This window comes from Rhinoraja longicauda, chromosome 25 (genome assembly GCF_053455715.1).
Source record: "Rhinoraja longicauda isolate Sanriku21f chromosome 25, sRhiLon1.1, whole genome shotgun sequence".
Lineage (NCBI taxonomy): Eukaryota > Metazoa > Chordata > Chondrichthyes > Rajiformes > Arhynchobatidae > Rhinoraja > Rhinoraja longicauda.
In genome coordinates, this window is record NC_135977.1 from 77315 (window position 1) to 95127 (window position 17813).

The window sequence follows — 17813 nt, forward strand, 5'->3', positions numbered from 1 at the left end:
CACTCACCTGGTGTTCACACTCATCTTGTGCTCACACTCACCCTGTGCTTACACTCACCCTGTGCTCACGCTCACCTGGTGCTCATGCTCACCCTGTGCTCACACTCACCCTGTGCTCATGCTCGCCCTGTGTTCACACTCGCCCGCTGCTCACACTCGCCCGGCTACTTGTCCTCATGTTCACCCTGTGTTCACGCTCGCCCTGTGCTCACGCTCGCCTGCTGCTCACACTCGCCCGCTGCTCACACTCGCCCGGCTACTTGTCCTCACGCTCACCCTGTGTTCATGCTCGCCATGTGCTCACACTCACCCTGTGCTCACGCTCGCCCGGTGCTCACGCTCACCCTGTGCTCACACTCACCCTGTGCTCACGCTCGTCCAGTGCTCACACTCACCCTGTGTTCACATTCACCCTGTGCTCACACTCACCCTGTGCTCACGCTCACCCTGTGCTCACACTCACCCTGTGCTCACATTCACCCGTTACTTTGGATCTGTCTTTACTGAGGAAGATACACACAATCTCCCAAATGTTCTAGGGGCCGGAGAACCTAGGGTGATGGAGGAACTGAAGGAAATGCACATTAGGCAGGAAATGGTTTTGGGTAGACTGATGGGACTGAAGGCTGATAAATCCCCAGGGCCTGATGGTCTGCATCCCAGGGTACTTAAGGAGGTGGCTCTAGAAATAGTGGAAGCATTGGAGATTATTTTTCAATGTTCTATAGATTCAGGATCAGTTCCTGTGGATTGGAGGATAGCAAATGTTATCCCACTTTTTAAGAAAGGAGGGAGAGAGAAAACGGGTAATTATAGACCAGTTAGTCTGACATCAGTGGTGGGGAAGATGCTGGAGTCAATTATAAAAGACAAATTGCTGAGCATTTGGATAGCAGTAACAGGATCATTCCGAGTCAGCATGGATTTACGAAGGGGAAATCATGCTTGACAAATCTACTGGAATTTTATGAGGATGTAACTAGGAAAATTGACAGGGGAGAGTCGGTGGATGTGGTGTACCTCGACTTTCAGAAAGCCTTCGACAAGGTCCCACATAGGAGATTAGTGGGCAAAATTAGAGCACATGGTATTGGGGGTAGGGTACTGACATGGATAAAAAATTGGTTGACAGACAGAAAGCAAAGAATGGGGATAAATGGGTCCCTTTCGGAATGGCAGGCAGTGACCAGTGGAGTACCGCAAGGTTCGGTGCTGGGACCCCAGCTATTTACGATATACATTAATGACTTAGATGAAGGGATTAAAATGACCATTAGCAAATTTGCAGATGATACTAAGCTGGGGGGTAGTGTGAATTGTGTGGAAGATGCAATAAGGCTGCAGGGTGACTTGGACAGGTTGTGTGAGTGGGCGGATACATGGCAGATGCAGTTTAATGTAGATAAGTGTGAGGTTATTCACTTTGGAAGTAAGAATAGAAAGGCAGATTATTATCTGAATGGTGTCAAGTTAGGAAGAGGGGATGTTCAACGAGATCTGGGTGTCCTAGTGCATCAGTCACTGAAAGGAAGCATGCAGGTACAGCAGGCAGTGAAGAAAGCCAATGGAATGTTGGCCTTCATAACAAGAGGAGTTGAGTATAGGAGCAAAGAGGTCCTTCTACAGTTGTACCGGGCCCTGGCGAGACCGCACCTGGAGTACTGTGTGCAGTTTTGGTCTCCAAATTTGAGGAAGGATATTCTTGCTATTGAGGGAGTGCAGCGTAGGTTCACTAGGTTAATTCCCGGAATGGCGGGACTGTCGTATGTTGAAAGGCTGGAGCAATTAGGCTTGTATACACTGGAATTTAGAAGGATGAGGGGGGATCTTATTGAAACATATAAGATAATTAGGGGATTGGACACATTATCATATATCATATCATATATATACAGCCGGAAACAGGCCCTTTCGGCCCACCAAGTCCGTGCCGCCCAGCGATCCCCGTACATTAACACTATCCTACACCCACTAGGGACAATTTTTTACATTTACCCAGCCAATTAACCTACATACCTGTACGTCTTTGGAGTGTGGGAGGAAACCGAAGATCTCGGAGAAAACCCACGCAGGACACGGGGAGAACGTACAAACTCCTTACAGTGCAGCACCCGTAGTCAGGATCGAACCTGAGTCTCCGTCGCTGCATTCGCTGTAAAGCAGCAACTCTACCGCTGCGCTACCGTGCCGCCATTAGAGGCAGGAAACATGTTCCCAATGTTGGGGGAGTCCAGAACAAGGGGCCACAGTTTAAGAATAAGGGGTAGGCCATTTAGAACGGAGATGAGGAAGAACTTTTTCAGTCAGAGTGGTGAAGGTGTGGAATTCTCTGCCTCAGAAGGCAGTGGAGGCCAGTTCGTTGGATGCTTTCAAGAGAGAGCTGGATAGAGCTCTTAAGGATAGCGGAGTGAGGGGGTATGGGGAGAAGGCAGGAACGGGGTACTGATTGAGAGTGATCAGCCATGATCGCATTGAATGGCAGTGCTGGCTCGAAGGGCTGAATGGCCTACTCCTGCACCTATTGTCTATTGTCTATTGCCCTGTGCTCACACTCACACTGTGCTCACGCTCACCCTGTGTTCACACTCACCCTGTGTTCACACTCACCCTGTGTTCACACTCACCCTGTGTTCACACTCGCCTGCTGCTCACACTCACCCTGTGTTCACACTCACCCTGTGCTCACACTCGCCCTGTGCTCACACCCGCCCGGTGCTCACGCTCTGTTTGGCTTCCTGACATCCTCGCACAGACTGGTTGTAAAGTGCAGCAGTTATTATCAATGCAGATGGTGAAATCTAAAGCCTGTAATGTCATAGTTATGGTGGCCACATTTGGTGGTGACGAGGGAAATGGTGCAGGAGGAAGGACGTTGGCCTCTTGGGCCAGTGAGTCAGGACCTGTTCAACATTGAGCAACACTCATCCAATAGTTAACGAGAGAGAAGGATCTCAAACCTCAAACAGGGAGATGGGAACCAGAATGTGACTCAGAAAAAAGGGGCTGAGAGAGAGAGATACCGCAGGGAGACCGGTCCCCGGGTCATGGGTGATGGGTGAAGGGGTCACGGGGTGGGGACACGGGTCATGGGTGAAGGGGTCACGGGGTGGGGACACAGGTCATGGGTGAAGGGGTCACGGGGTGGGGGTCATGGGTGATGGGGTCACCGAGGTGATGAGGTTATGGGCGTGGGGGGGTCATGGGGGATGGGGTCTCAGGTCATGGGGTCACTGGGGTCACGGGCTCATTGGGGTGGGGTGGGAGGTCGGGGTCACTGGGGTGGGGTGGGAGGTCACGGGGTGACGGGGTCACTGGGGTGGGAGGTCACTGGGGTGACGGGGTCACGGGGGTGGGGGTCTTTAATCCCATTTTATTGGACATTATCTTGCACTAAATGTTATTCCCTTTATCCTGTAGAGGGTACACTGTGTGTGGATGGCTTGATTGTATATTCTTTGTTGACTGGAAAGCTCCCAACAAAAAGCTTTTCACTGCTGCTCGGTACACATGACAATAATAAACTGAACAAAAATGAAACTAAAATGAGGCTCTGAGTTTGTGGTCTTTTATTTGCAGATTCCCAGGTCTTCATCTCGCATCCTCACTTCTACAACGGGGACCCTGCGCTGTGGGAGGCTGTGGATGGATTACACCCCAGTGAGAAAGACCACGCTCTCTTCATTGACATCCACCCCGTAGGTCCATCTAACTACATGATGTTTGGGATTGGAAAATCTATTAGGGTGTAATGTTCCCAGAACCAACTTAATTCTGTTTGCAGACTCGTAATAGACAACTTGTGATAAGTTGCGTAAAACCGAGGATGTAATTTCTCTATTCCAGGCACGGTCTGAAAAAGGGTCTTGACCCGAAACATCACCCATTCCTTCTCCCCACAGATGCTGCCTGTCCCGCTGAGTTACTTCAGCTCAACCAGCATCTGCAGTTCTTTCCTGCACTAAACCTAAACTTGCTGTTTAACCAGGGCTGGGTGGTGGAGGAAGGGGGGTGGGAGGAATGGGAAGGGGGGGTGGAATGGGAAGGGGAGGAGGAATGGGAGGGTGGGAGGAATGGGAAGGGGAGGAGGAATGGGAGGGGGGGAAGAATGGGAGGGGGGGGAGGAAGGGGAGGGGGGGGCAGGAATGGGAGGGGGGGGAGGAAGGGGGGGAGGAAGGGGAGGGGGGGGGGCAGGAATGGGAGGGGGGGCAGGAAGGGGGGGGGGGGAAAGAGTGCTGCCATGATGTTTCCCATTATGTAGTATTGAGGTGATGGGGCAATGTTTCTGTTACTTAAATGTTTTAGTAAACTGATTTCTGTCACAGATCAAGTTGATAACACCTTTTGTTTGCTGCTTTCAGCTAACTGGAATCCCTCTGAACGTCTCCATCAAATTGCAACTGAGCCTTTACGTAAAAGCAGTGCAAGGAATAACGTAAGTGTGGTAGCCACATCAAATACATTAACAGCAAGTTCACTGAAACTGTGTTACCTTCCTGATGCAATCGTTCTTTACAAAGCATTTCTTTCCATTCACAATTGCACAGCTCAGCAGAAGTGGTCTGATGCTCAGGCCAAGGGTGGTGATGATATACTTCTTGCAATTGTATCTTAAATAGAACGGTACAGCACAGGAGCAGGCTCTTCGGCCCACAAGGTTTATACCGAGCATGATGCCTAACTGAACTGATCTCGTCTACCTGCACATGATCCATATCCTTCTCTTCCCTCCACTCCCCCCCCCCCCCCCCAGCCCCCCATCACCTTAACAAAACTTTGCCCCACACAACTCCATTAAACGTCCCCCCTCTCACCTTTTGCTACGCCCTCTCGTGTAGGATATTGTAACTCTGGGGGAAAAGGTTCTGAGTATCCATGCCTTCTCTCATATACTTCTCTCAAGTCACCCCTCAACCTCAGAAAACAATCCACGTCTGTCCACCCTCTCCCTGTAGCTGAAACTCTCTAATCCAGGCAGCGTCTGGTAAACCTCCTCTCCATCCTCTCCCTGTAGCTGAAACTCTCTAATCCAGGCAGCGTCTGGTAAACCTCCTCTCCATCCTCTCCCTGTAGCTGAAACCCTCTAATCTTGGCAGCCTTCTGGTAAACCTCCTCTGCCCCCTCTCCGAAGATTCCACATCCTTCCTGTAATGTGGGCGACCAGAACTGCACGCAATACTCCAAATGCGGTCTAACCAAAGTCTTATAAAGTTGCATCGTGACTTCCTGACTTTTATATTCAGTGCCTTTACAATCAAGGCAAACATACAATATGCCTTCTTTTACCACCCTATATCTACTTGTGTATCCACCTCTCGTAAGCTATGAAATTGGGCTCCAAGATCCCCCTTCACATCAATGCTGTTAAGGGTCTTGCCATTAACTGTATTTTGTCTCCTTACATTCAACCTTCCAAGGTGCATCACCATGCTTGTGCTCAGGTTAAACTCCATCTGCCATTTCTCCACCCATTTCTGCAGCTGCTCTATATCCCACTGCATCTTCTGACAGTATTCCTCGCTGTTTGCAACTCCTCCAATTATGGTGTCCTCAGCAAACATACTCGCCAACCAAATCACATTTGCATCCTCGTTTATAAATATATCCCAAAAAGCAGAGGTTCCTGTGGAACTACACTGGCCACGACCAGTTCCACAGGGGTCGGTGCTGGGGCCGCTACTCTTCACGTTGTATATTAATGATTTGGACGAGGGGATTGAAGGCTTTGTGGCAAAGTTTGCAGATGATAGGCAAATAGGTGGAGGGGCAGGTTGTGTAGAGAAAGCAGGGACTGTGCAGAAGAACTTGGATAGGTTGGGAGAGTGGGCAGAGAAGTGGCAGATGGAATATAATGCAGCAAAGTGTGGCGTCATGCATTTTAGTAGTAGGAATAAAGGTGTAGATTATTTTCTAAATGGGGAGAGAATCCAGAAATCGGAGGTGCAAAGGGACTTGGGAGTGCAGGTGCAGGATTCCCAAAAAGTTAATCTGCAAGTCGAATCGGTAGTAAAGAAACCAAATGCAATGCTAGCATTTATTTCAAGAGGGCTTGCACACAAAAACAGGGATGTAATGCTGAGGCTCTATAAGGTGCTGGTCTGGTCGCATTTGGAATATTGTGAGCAATTTTGGGCCCCATATCTGAGGAAGGATGTGCTGGCTCTGGAGAGGGTCCAGAGGAGGTTTACAAGAATGATCGCAGGAATGAGCAGGTTAACCTTCGATGAGCGTTTGTCGGCACTGGGCCTGTACTCACTGGAGTTTAGAAGAATGAGGGGGGACCTCATTGAAACGGATAGAATAGTGAAAGGCTTGGATAGAGTGGATGTGGAGAGGATGTTTCCATTAGTGGGAGAGTCTAGGACTAGAGGTCACAGCCTCAGAATTAAAAGATGTTTTTTTAGGAAGGAGATGAAGAGAAATTTCTTTAGCCAGAGGGTGGTGAATCTGTGGAATTCTTGCTGTCAATGGATATTTTTAAGGCACAGATAGATGGATTCTTGATTAGTACGGGTGTCAGAGGTTATGCGGAGAAGGCAGGAGAGTGGGATTAGGAGGGAGAGATAGATCAGCCATGATTGGATGGCGGAGTAGACTTGATGGGCTGAATGGCCTAATTCATAACTTGTGAACTCTACTTCCTTCCTTAAATAAAGGCACAGCATTGGCCACCAGATCCATGGCTGTGGCCAGAGAGGAAACAGGTCGATGGCAATGCCCATGCAACCTGCCGCAATAACCTGGGATAGATTATGTCAGGCCCTGGGAACATCCACGTAAAGGATCTTCAAGAGCCTCACCACCACCACCTTCTCCATCCCAAACTGCCCCAGCATGTTTGTATTCTCCACACCTGCCCTTCAAGTCCTTCTCAGTGAATTCAGATGCAAAGTACTTGTTTAGTACCTCATTTTACATTCTCCAATTCCAAGCATAGATTCTTTCTTTTATCTTCGGTCCCACCCCTTCCCTATCTGCCTCTTATTTTTAACATAAAAAGCCTTGAGATGTTCCTTAATCTGACACATTACTGGCCCTTCTAACTGCCTGTTTGCATTTTTTCCACTGGCTTTATATTTATCATCAGCCCCCTTTGATGCCACCTACTTAAACCTGACCTACACTCCCTTGTTTTTCCTGATCAGGTTTACAACTCTGGTCATCCACAGTTCCCTTGCCTTGCCTTGCTGCCCCGTCTTACTGGAACATGCTGATCCTGCACTTTGATCAGCTGACCGTTAAACATGTCCTCTGCTAACTCGCCCAATAACATCTGATCCCAATCTACCCTGCTTAGCTCCTGCCTAATGATATTGTAGTCTGCCTTCCTTCCCCCAACATCTAGACCTGTCCCGAATCAAAGCATGTTCTTGTGGCTTGTCGGGTGTAGTTTGTTACTCGGAATGTGGGGGCTGATGAAGGGTTGTGGGGCTGCCTGACCCTGAGGTACAGGGATTGCAGCCGTGTACCATCAGCGTGGAGAGAACGTTCCCTGGCACCAGGCCAAACACACTGGATTGACATTTTATTTTAAAGGGTGGAAGATGATTCGGTGCCTGTATAATGTTTGTAGAATTTGACAAGAGCTTGTAGGAATGTTTGCATTTAGGTTAGAGATACAGCATGGAAACAGGCCCTTCAGCCCAAGAGTCTGTGCTGACCTCGATCACCCATTCACACTGGTGCTATCTTCTACTCATCCACCCCCTGACCACCAGGGGCAAATTATAGAGGGCAATTGATCTACAAACCCACACATCTTTGGGATGTGGGGGTAGACCATTTAGAACTGAGATGAGGAAAAACTTTTTCACACAGAGTTGTGAATTTGTGGAATTCTCTGCCTCAAAAAGCAATGGAGGCCGATTCACTGGATGCATTCAAGAGAGAGCTGGATAGAGCTCTTGGGGCTAATGAAATCAAGGGGTAAGGGGAGAAGACAGGAACGGGGTACTGATTGTGGATGATCAGCCATGATCACATTGAATGCCAGTGCTGGCTCCAAGGGTTGAATGGCCTCCTCCTGCACCTGTTGTCTGTGTATCTATGTAAACGCAGTATCTCGAGGAAACCCACGCAGTCACAGGTAGAATGTGCAAACTCCACACAGACAGCTTCCGAGGTCAAGAGCAAACCTGGGTCTTTGGCGGTACAAGGCAGTGGATCTACCTGCTGTGTTGGCCCAGGATTTCCCCAGGCAATTGTCCAGACCAGGGGATCACGGCCTCAAAAACAAGGGGTCAACCATTCCAGACTGATAAATGCAGAATCCTTGGAATTCTACCCCAGTCACTGCTGCAGCCCACACTCACCCGGGCCTGGTCCTTCCCCACACCTGGGGCCCGGTCTCTGCCCACACCTGGGGCCCGGTCCTTCCCCACACCTGGGGCCCGGTCTCTGCCCACACCGGGGCCCAGTCTCTGCCCTCACTCACCTGGGGCCCGGTCTCTGCCCTCACTCACCTGGGGCCCGGTCTCTGCCCTCACTCACCTGGGGCCCGGTCTCTGCCCACACCGGGGCCCGGTCTCTGCCCTCACTCACCGGGGCCCAGTCTCTGCCCTCACTCACCTGGGGCCCTGTCTCTGCCCACACCTGGGGCCCGGTCCTTCCCCACACCTGGGGCCCGGTCCCTGTCCTCACTCACCTGGGGCCCGGTCTCTGCCCTCACTCACCTGGGGCCCGGTCTCTGCCCACACCTGCGGCCCGGTCTCTGCCCACACCTGGGGCACGATCCTTCCCCACACCTGGGGCCCGGTCTCTGCCCACACCGGGGCCCGGTCTCTGTCCTCACTCATCTGGGGCCCGGTCTCTGCCCACACCTGGGGCCCGGTCTCTGCCCACACCGGGGCCCGGTCTCTGCCCTCACTCACCTGGGGCCCGGTCTCTGCCCTCACTCACCTGGGGCCCGGTCTCTGCCCACACCGGGGCCCGGTCTCTGCCCTCACTCACCGGGGCCCGGTCTCTGCCCACACCTGGGGCCCGGTCCTTCCCCACACCTGGGGCCCGGTCTCTGCCCACACCGGGGCCCGGTCCCTGTCCTCACTCACCTGGGGCCCGGTCTCTGCCCACACCTGGGGCCCGGTCCTTCCCCACACCTGGGGCCCGGTCCTTCCCCACACCTGGGGCCCGGTCTCTGCCCACACCGGGGCCCGGTCTCTGCCCTCACTCACCTGGGGCCCGGTCTCTGCCCACACCGGGGCCCGGTTCCGGTCCTCACTCACCTGGGGCCCGGTCTCTGCCCACACCTGGGGCCCGGTCCTTCCCCACACCTGGGGCCCGGTCTCTGCCCACACCGGGGCCCAGTCTCTGCCCTCACTCACCCGGGGCCCGGTCTCTGCCCTCACTCACCCGGGGCCCGGTCTCTGCCCTCACTCACCCGGGGCCCGGTCTCTGCCCTCACTCACCCGGGGCCCGGTCTCTGCCCACACCGGGGCCCGGTCCCTGCCCTCACTCACCTGGGGCCCGGTCTCCGCCCACACCGGGGCCCGGTCTCTGCCCACACCCGGGGCCCGGTCTCTGCCCTCACTCACCTGGGGCCCGGTCTCTGTCCTCACTTACCTGAGGCCCGGTCTCCGCCCACACTGGGGCCCGGTCCCTGCCCTCACTCACCCGGGGCCCGGTCCCTGCCCTCACTCACCTGGGGCCCGGTCTCCGCCCACACTGGGGCCCGGTCTCTGCCCTCACCCAGAGCCTGGTCCCTTCCATGGCCTGGTTGCTGGTTGTAAGGTGGTGATGACTATTTACTTGGTATTGAAGGAACCAAATGTTTTGTGGTGTTGAGGTAGGGGTCAGCCATGCAACGTTCACCCTTTATTACCGACTGTGGAGTCTGCCTTTGTGGGAGTTGCTGTCGTGCAGAAGTATTAACTGATGATATGTGTTTTATTTCCAAAGGGAGACTGGGAATATTCAGCCGGTGCTACTGCCATTGCTCTGGTTTGATGAGGTAATCAGCTTTTGGTTTAAAACTCTGAGCTAACATCACAACAGTGTTGCAGATGGGATAGGGATGGAAGTTGTCCCATTCCTTCTCTCCAGCGATGCTGCCTGACCCGCTGAGTTACTCCAGCATTTTGTGTCTACCTCCACATCCTGTTTGAGGTAACCAGACTGCATGCAATATGGGCTCCACCAACATCCTCTCAATCTGCATCGTGAGGGACAGGGACAGTGGTCCCCACAGGGCCAGTGGTCCCCAGACGCTCTGGGACAATGAGAGGCGGCGAGCTGTCTGAGCGGCGAAGCCCAGGAGCTGTCTGAGCGGCGAAGCCCACATATTTTCCCCTTACATTTGGCCTCCCAAAATGCAACACTTCACACTTGCTCGGATGAAACACGATACCATTTTCACCGCACATTTCTGTAGCTGACCGAGACCCAGCGATATACCTTGATAGCCTTCCTCACAGTCCACGATCCCAGCAATCTTGGTGTCATCTGCATACTTACTAAGCAACCCGTTTATGTCCGTCATTTATACGTAATGCAAATGGCCGTGGCCCCAGCACAGATCCCTGCAGACCTCCAGCGTGATATGTCCTTCTACCACCACCCTCTGTCTTCTATGAATAAACCAGTTCTGAATCCATACAACCAAGTCACTGTTAATCTTGTGGGAACGTTATCTAAAGTGCATGTAGACAACATCCACTTGCATTTTCTCCCTATAAACACATTTCTACCAGATCAGTTTCCTTCTACATCTCAAAATTGTGTATTGATATTTAATTGGCCACTTAATGAGTCCTAGTGTGTAGGTAGTGATGGAATCTGGGTGAGTTGATGTGAAAGAAGGGTGACTAAAATTAGATCAGAGTCAAGGGACTGCAGTTGGGAGAGAGAACAAGATCTGTGGGTGACTGGAAGCACAACCCGTGCTGAGTGGAGGTGGTGGCGTGCGTCAAGATTACAAGCAAATAGAGTGCATTAAACTGGAATGGAATCACTTCAGACTCTAGAAAACTCTGCAAATGTAACCCTTCTATTTATTTTGTAGAGTGGGACCATTGATGGCCCGGCTGTCAATACTTTCTACTATTTCATGGTGGTGTTGCCCGTCATTTTTCAATATCTTCAGTACATCCTGTTAAGTGCAGGCTGTGTCTTGGTGGTCGTTGCCCTCGTTCTGGGAATCGTGCCCCTGATAAAGCAGGTAAAGTCGTTTAGCTTTTTGAGAAAGTAGGTAGAGGGGTTTTGTAAATGGGGCTCTCGTTTTTAAAAAGTAAATATCTATTCACTAAAACTTTCGTTTGTTTGTTTGTTTGTTTGTTCCTGAACTACAGCCAAAACGGTCCACGACAGTGCGACAATTTCAGGCCCACCTTACTCACCGTCGTCCCTTTGGTGCTAATGGAAGAAGTTTCATTGAATTCGGTGTTATATTTTTAAATATAGGCAGCGGCTGACTAGCAGTCTGTCTGTCTTTTTTTTTCCTTTTTTTGTTGTGTGTCGGTGTTGGGATGGTTTTTATATATATTTTTTTGGTTGTGTATGTGTGGGAGGGGGTGGTGGTGTGGGTGTGGGGAACTTTTCTCTTCCTCACGGCGCGGGGTGCGGCTCGGCTGCGGGGCCTAACATCCCCCGGTGCGGCTTGGCCGCTGGACTTTACATCGCCCGGTGCGGCTTGGCCGTTGGACTTAACAGTGCCCGGTGCAGCTCGGCTGCGGGGCTTAACATCGCCCGGTGCAGCTCGGCTGCGGGGCTTAACATCGCCCGGTGCAGCTCGGCTGCGGGGCTTAACACCACCCGGTGCAGCTCGGCTGCGGGGCTTTACATCGCTGGTGCGGCTCGGCCGCGGGGCTTTACATCGCCCGGTGCGGCTCAGCTGCGGGACTTGACATCGCCCGGTGCGGCTCGACCACGGGACTTAGCTGCGCAAGGCTTGGTCGCGGGCCTTTCATCGCCCGGTTCGGCCGCGAGACGTTTCAGCGCCCGGTGCGGGGACTGTGCGGGTCGGTCGGGGACGAGCTGTCTGTCCGTGGGCGTGGGGAAGAGAGGGGAAGTTTTGTTGCCTCCATCACAGTGAGGGGGTGTTTGAAGTCACTGTGATGGACGTTTGTGTTGGGGTCATGTGTCTTGTGTTCTTTTTTTTTCTTCTATGACTGCTATGTAGTTTCGTTCGGTACTTCGGTACCGAACGACAAATAAAGCTCTGTTATACCTGTTATACCTGTTATTTTAAACATAGAAACATAGAAACATAGAAAATAGGTGCAGGAGTAGGCCATTCGGCCCTTCGAGCCTGCACCGCCATTCAATATGATCATGGCTGATCATCCAACTCAGTATCCCGTACCTGCCTTCTCTCCATACCCCCTGATCCCTTTAGCCACAAGGGCCACATCTAACTCCCTCTTAAATATAGCCAATGAACTGGCCTCAACTACCTTCTGTGGCAGAGAATTCCACAGATTCACCACTCTCTGTGTGAAAAAAATGTTCTCATCTCGGTCCTAAAAGACTTCCCCCTTATCCTTAAACTGCGACCCCTTGTTCTGGACTTCCCCAACATCGGGAACAATCTTCCTGCATCTAGCCTGTCCAACCCCTTAAGAATTTTGTAAGTTTCTATAAGATCCCCCCTCAATCTTCTAAATTCCAGCGAGTACAAGCCGAGTCTATCCAGTCTTTCTTCATATGAAAGTCCTGCCATCCCAGGAATCAATCTGGTGAACCTTCGCTGTACTCCCTCTATGGCAAGAATGTCTTTCCTCAGATTAGGAGACCAAAACTTTACGCAATACTCCAGGTGCGGTCTCACCAATGCCCTGTACAACTGCAGCAGAACCTCCCTGCTCCTATACTCAAATCCCCTCGCTATGAATGCCAACATACCATTCGCTTTCTTCACTGCCTGCTGAACCTGCATGCCTACTTTCAATGACTGGTGTACCACGACACCCAGGTCTCGTTGCATCTCCCCTTTTCCTAATCGGCCACCATTCAGATAATAGTCTGCTTTCCTGTTCTTGCCACCAAAGTGGATAACCTCACATTTATCCACATTATACTGCATCTGCCATGCATTTGCCCACTCGCCTAACCTATCCAAGTCACCTTGCAGCCTCCTAGCATCCTCCTCACAGCTAACACTGCCCCCCAGCTTCGTGTCATCCGCAAACTTGGAGATGTTACATTCAATTCCCTCGTCCAAATCATTAATATATATTGTAAATAGCTGGGGTCCCAGCACTGAGCCTTGCGGTACCCCACTAGTCACTGCCTGCCATTCTGAACAGGACCCGTTTATTCCTACTCTTTGCTTCCTGTCTGCCAGCCAGTTCTCTATCCACATCAATACTGAACCCACAATACCGTGTGCTTTAAGTTTGCATACTAATCCCTTATTTGGGACCTTGTCGAAAGCCTTCTGGAAGTCCAGATATAACACATCCACTGGTTCTCCCTTATCCACTCTACTTTACCTTTCATAAATCCATGCTGACTTTGTCCAATGATTTCACCACTTTCCAAATGTGCTGCTATCCCATCTTTAATAACTGACTCTAGCATTTTCCCCACTACCGATGTTAGACTAACTGGTCTGTAATTCCCCGTTTTCTCTCTCCTTATTTAAATCTATCTCCTAGGGAGGGAGGGGGGAGGGAGGGGTTGGAGGCAGGGGGTGAGGGGGGGGGGGGGATGGAATGGGGAGAAGGGGAGGGGGAGTGGAGGGGGGGCTGGAGAGGGTACTGCACCAATGCAGGAGAGGTTTGGACCCAACTTGGTCTAGTATTGTACTAAATATATAGTATACTAAATACAGTTAAACATAAAGTAAGCTAAAATACAGTGACTGATGATTCACAACTCAGTTCATGGGTTATGAGCTCATTAGTAAACTTTTAAAACTTAATGTAAACTAATCATAAAATAAGTTGAGTATTTGCTTTATAGGACAAAAAGATTTTATTTTCGAATAGCAAGCGGTGCACTGAGAACACAGCACTCGGCTCAGAAAAATCAAGTCCCGTGTTTGTGACGGAAGTCCCTGTGTAGGTGGGTACTGACTGGCCTCCTCCTGCACCCATGTTTCTACTTTTGCCGTCTGGTTCCAGGGAACGGAATCCCCTCAAACACGTGTTTTAAGCCAGGACTGCACAGGAGGCCGTGTGTCAGACACATGTCAGACACGTGTCAGACACATGTCAGACACATGTTAGCATCCCCACCCTGTGATCCAGAAATGGACCAGGCGGCAGAGGATTCCAGACATCCACTGCTTTAGTGTAAAATAAAAAATGGCTCCTTCAAAACTTTCCCCTCTCACCTTAAAACTATGTCTGTGTAGGAAAATATCTGCAGATGCTGGTACAAATCGAAGGTATCACAAAATGCTGGAGTAACTCAGCGGTTCAGGCAGCATCTAGGAGAGAGGGAATGGGTGACGTTTCGGGCCGAGACCCTTAAAGCCATGTCTTCTCGTATTTGATATTTACACCCTGAGATGCAGGATCTGACTACCATGTCTGAGCCTCATAATATCTACTTCTGTTAGGTCTTCCCTCAACCTCAGATGCTCCAAAAACACAATCCCTTTGGCTCTCAGTCTGAAGAAGGGGCTCCACCCGAAATATTATCTATTTATTTTCTCCAGAGATACTGCCTGACCCGCTGAGTTACTCCAGCCTTTTGTGTATCCCTTGCACGTTTGTACAACCTCTCCTACTGGCCAATATCCTCTAATCCGGGCAGAATGTTCCCAGTCCCCATCCTTCCTATAATTGGGCGCCCAGAACTGCACAGGGCTCCCAGTGTTTGACAATGCGACGTTGAAAAGACCATAAAAGCTGTGGGGTCGTAGAGTCAAACAGTACAAAAGCAAGCTCCTTGGCCCACTGCGTCCTTGCTACTGCCATCTGTGCTGACCACATTGCCAGCACTTCCCATGTGTAAACCTTTAAAACCATGGCTTAGATCCAACTGGAGGATTGACTGCAGTTCTGGGCACATCACTGCAGAAGGATTGTCAGCCCTGTCCCTGACGTACACACCTCACCACAGGTACTGTCCCTGACGTACACACCTCACCACAGGTACTGTCCCTGACGTACACACCTCACCACAGGTACTGTCCCTGACGTACACACCTCACCACAGGTACTGTCCCTGACGTACACACCTCACCACAGGTACTGCCGGCCCTGTCCCTGTCCGTACATACCTCACCTCAGGTACTGCCGGCCCTGTCACTGCCCCTCTACTGTTGCCTTGTCTTTGATTTTCCTGGCCATTACTGTCAGTGATCTGCATTTTTTCCCAATCTCTGCCCTCATTATTATTGCGATCAAATTGATCTCCCCCCCCCCCCAACCATTGACACTGAGCCACATAATTGATTTGTTAATTATATATTCATTAGTTGAACTTTAGCCACTGACTCCTTAGAATCACAGATTGCAATCACTACACGTTGCTTCACAGATTCAGAGACTGAGCTGGTAGTTTGTGTAGCGAACTTCCCCAGCTCAGGAACAGCCCTTTCAGAGCACATTGTGCCAAGCTTGATATCACGTTAAACTGATCTCATCTGCCTATCTATGATCCATATCTCTCCATATCAATACAATACAATACAATACAATATATCTTTATTGTCATTGTACCCAGGGGTACAACGAGATTGGGAATGCGCCTCCCATACGATGCAATAATTTAGGTAATTTAGACAGCAGCAACCCAACGAAACGAAACAATTGTAACAGTTTTGGACAGGGTAAAGTGCAAGTTGATCTATGCGTTGTGGCCATCCGGCTCAGCAGGACCGGTTCATAGCAGCTATGGCCCTGGGGATGAAGCTGTTCCTGAGTCTGGAGGTGCGGGCGTAGAAGGCCTTGTATCGTCTGCCCGATGGAAGGAGTTCGAACAGACTGTTGCAGGGGTGTGAAGAGTCTTTGTGAATGCTGGTGGCTTTTCTGAGGCATCGTGTGTTGTAGATGCCCTCCAAGTCTGGTAGCTGTGTTCCGATGGCCCTCTGAGCTCTATGGACTACCCGCTGTAGAGCTTTCCTTTCTGCCTCCGTGCAGCTGAGGTACCACACAGGGATGCCATGCGTTAGGATGCTCTCTATGGTGCAGCGGTAGAAGGTCGTCAGCAGCTGTTGGGGTAGACCAGACTTTTTCAGTGTTCTTAAGTAGAACAGTCTTTGTTGTGCCTTCTTGACCAGCGCAGCAGTGTTATTGGACCATGTTAGGTCCTCCGAAATGTGAGTGCCCAGAAACTTGAAGCTGGACACTCTCTCCACACTGTCCCCATTGATAGAGATCGGGGCATATTCCCCGTTATGTGACCTAAGGAAGTTGATGATCAGCTCCTTGGTCTTGGTGGTATTTAGGGACAGGTTGTTATCCGAGCACCAGTCCGCCAGGTTCTGCACCTCCGCTCTATAGTTTGTTTCATCCCCGTTGGTGATCAGCCCGATCACCGTTGTGTCATCTGCAAATTTGACAATGGTGTTGGTGTCGAATGCAGGAACACAGTCGTGTGTGAAGAGGGAGTAGAGCATGGGGCTCAGAACACAGCCCTGTGGTGTGCCGGTACTCAGGGTGATAGTGGAGGACAGGTGCGGGCCCATTCTCACTGCCTGCGGTCGTTCCAGCAGGAAGTCCAGGATCCAGTCACATAATGACGAGCTGAGGCCTAGATGGTGGAGTTTGGTGATGAGCTTGGTGGGGATGACCATGTTGAAGGCCTATCTGAAAGCCTCTTAAACACCACTATCGTATCTGCCTCCACCCCCACCCCTGGCCATGTATCTGCCTCCACCCCCACCCCGGGCCATGTATCTGCCTCCACCCCCACCCCGGGCCATGTATCTGCCTCCACCCCCGCCCCGGGCCATGTATCTGCCTCCACCCCCGCCCCGGGCAATGTGTTTGTTGCAGGACCCCGTACTCTATAATAAAAACTTGCCCTAAATATCTCCTTTAAACTTTCCCATCTCACCTTATGGCTGTTCCCACTGGTCTTGGAGAATCCAACCCTGGGATAAAGGTTCTGACTGTCTACTCTTTCATAGTTTTTATATCCCAGTCTCCTGGTGCATAATTTATGACTCACTTCAATTCCACCATCGCCAACATTGGGTTGATTAAAATAATGGATATGTAGTGTGAAAATTAGAATGTAATGTGATGGCTGTAACTAATTAATCATTGCCCACGAATGAAATAGCCTCCGGTTAATTGCATTGAATTGAGATCGAATAATCTTTAAAGAGAAGCAGACACCTTTGAATGTTTAACATGTTGAATAACGCTATGTAACTGACATGGGCTACAACCTTTTCCTGATTATGTTCTGATAAATCTTGCAACTTCATTCAAAATATCTGAATCAACAATTATCATTAATTCTTGATTTCTCACAGGTAGTAGAAACATAGAAAATAAGTGCACGAGTAGGCCATTCGGCCCTTCGAGCCAGCATCGCCATTCAATATGATCATGGCTGATCATCCAAAATCAGTACCCCTGTTCCTGCTTTCTCTCCATATCCCTTGATTCTGTTAGCCCTAAGAGCTCTCTCTTGAATACATCCAGTGAATTTACCTCCACTGCCTTCTGTGGCAGAGAATTCCACAGATTCATATCATATCATATCATATATATACAGCGCGGAAACAGGCCTTTTCGGCCCACCAAGTCCACGCCGCCCAGCGATCCCCGCACACAAACACTATTAACACTATCCTACACACACTAGGGACAATTTTTACATTTACCCAGCCAATTAACCTACAAACCTGTACGTCTTTGGAGTGTGGGAGGAAACCGAAGATCTCGGAGAAAACCCACGCAGGTCACGGGGAGAACGTA

At 50.6% G+C, this 17813-nt stretch overlaps 1 protein-coding gene across 1 annotated transcript in view; it reads left to right on the plus strand.

Annotated features, from left to right (window-relative positions):
* Positions 1-17813, plus strand: part of LOC144605641 (scavenger receptor class B member 1-like) — a 43998-nt gene that overhangs the window by 24443 nt on the left and 1742 nt on the right. Inside the window, 5 exon segments of the mRNA XM_078421085.1 lie at positions 3577-3695; positions 4359-4432; positions 9892-9943; positions 10994-11149; positions 13894-13995. Coding sequence (XP_078277211.1) covers positions 3577-3695; positions 4359-4432; positions 9892-9943; positions 10994-11149; positions 13894-13995 — 503 coding nt within the window.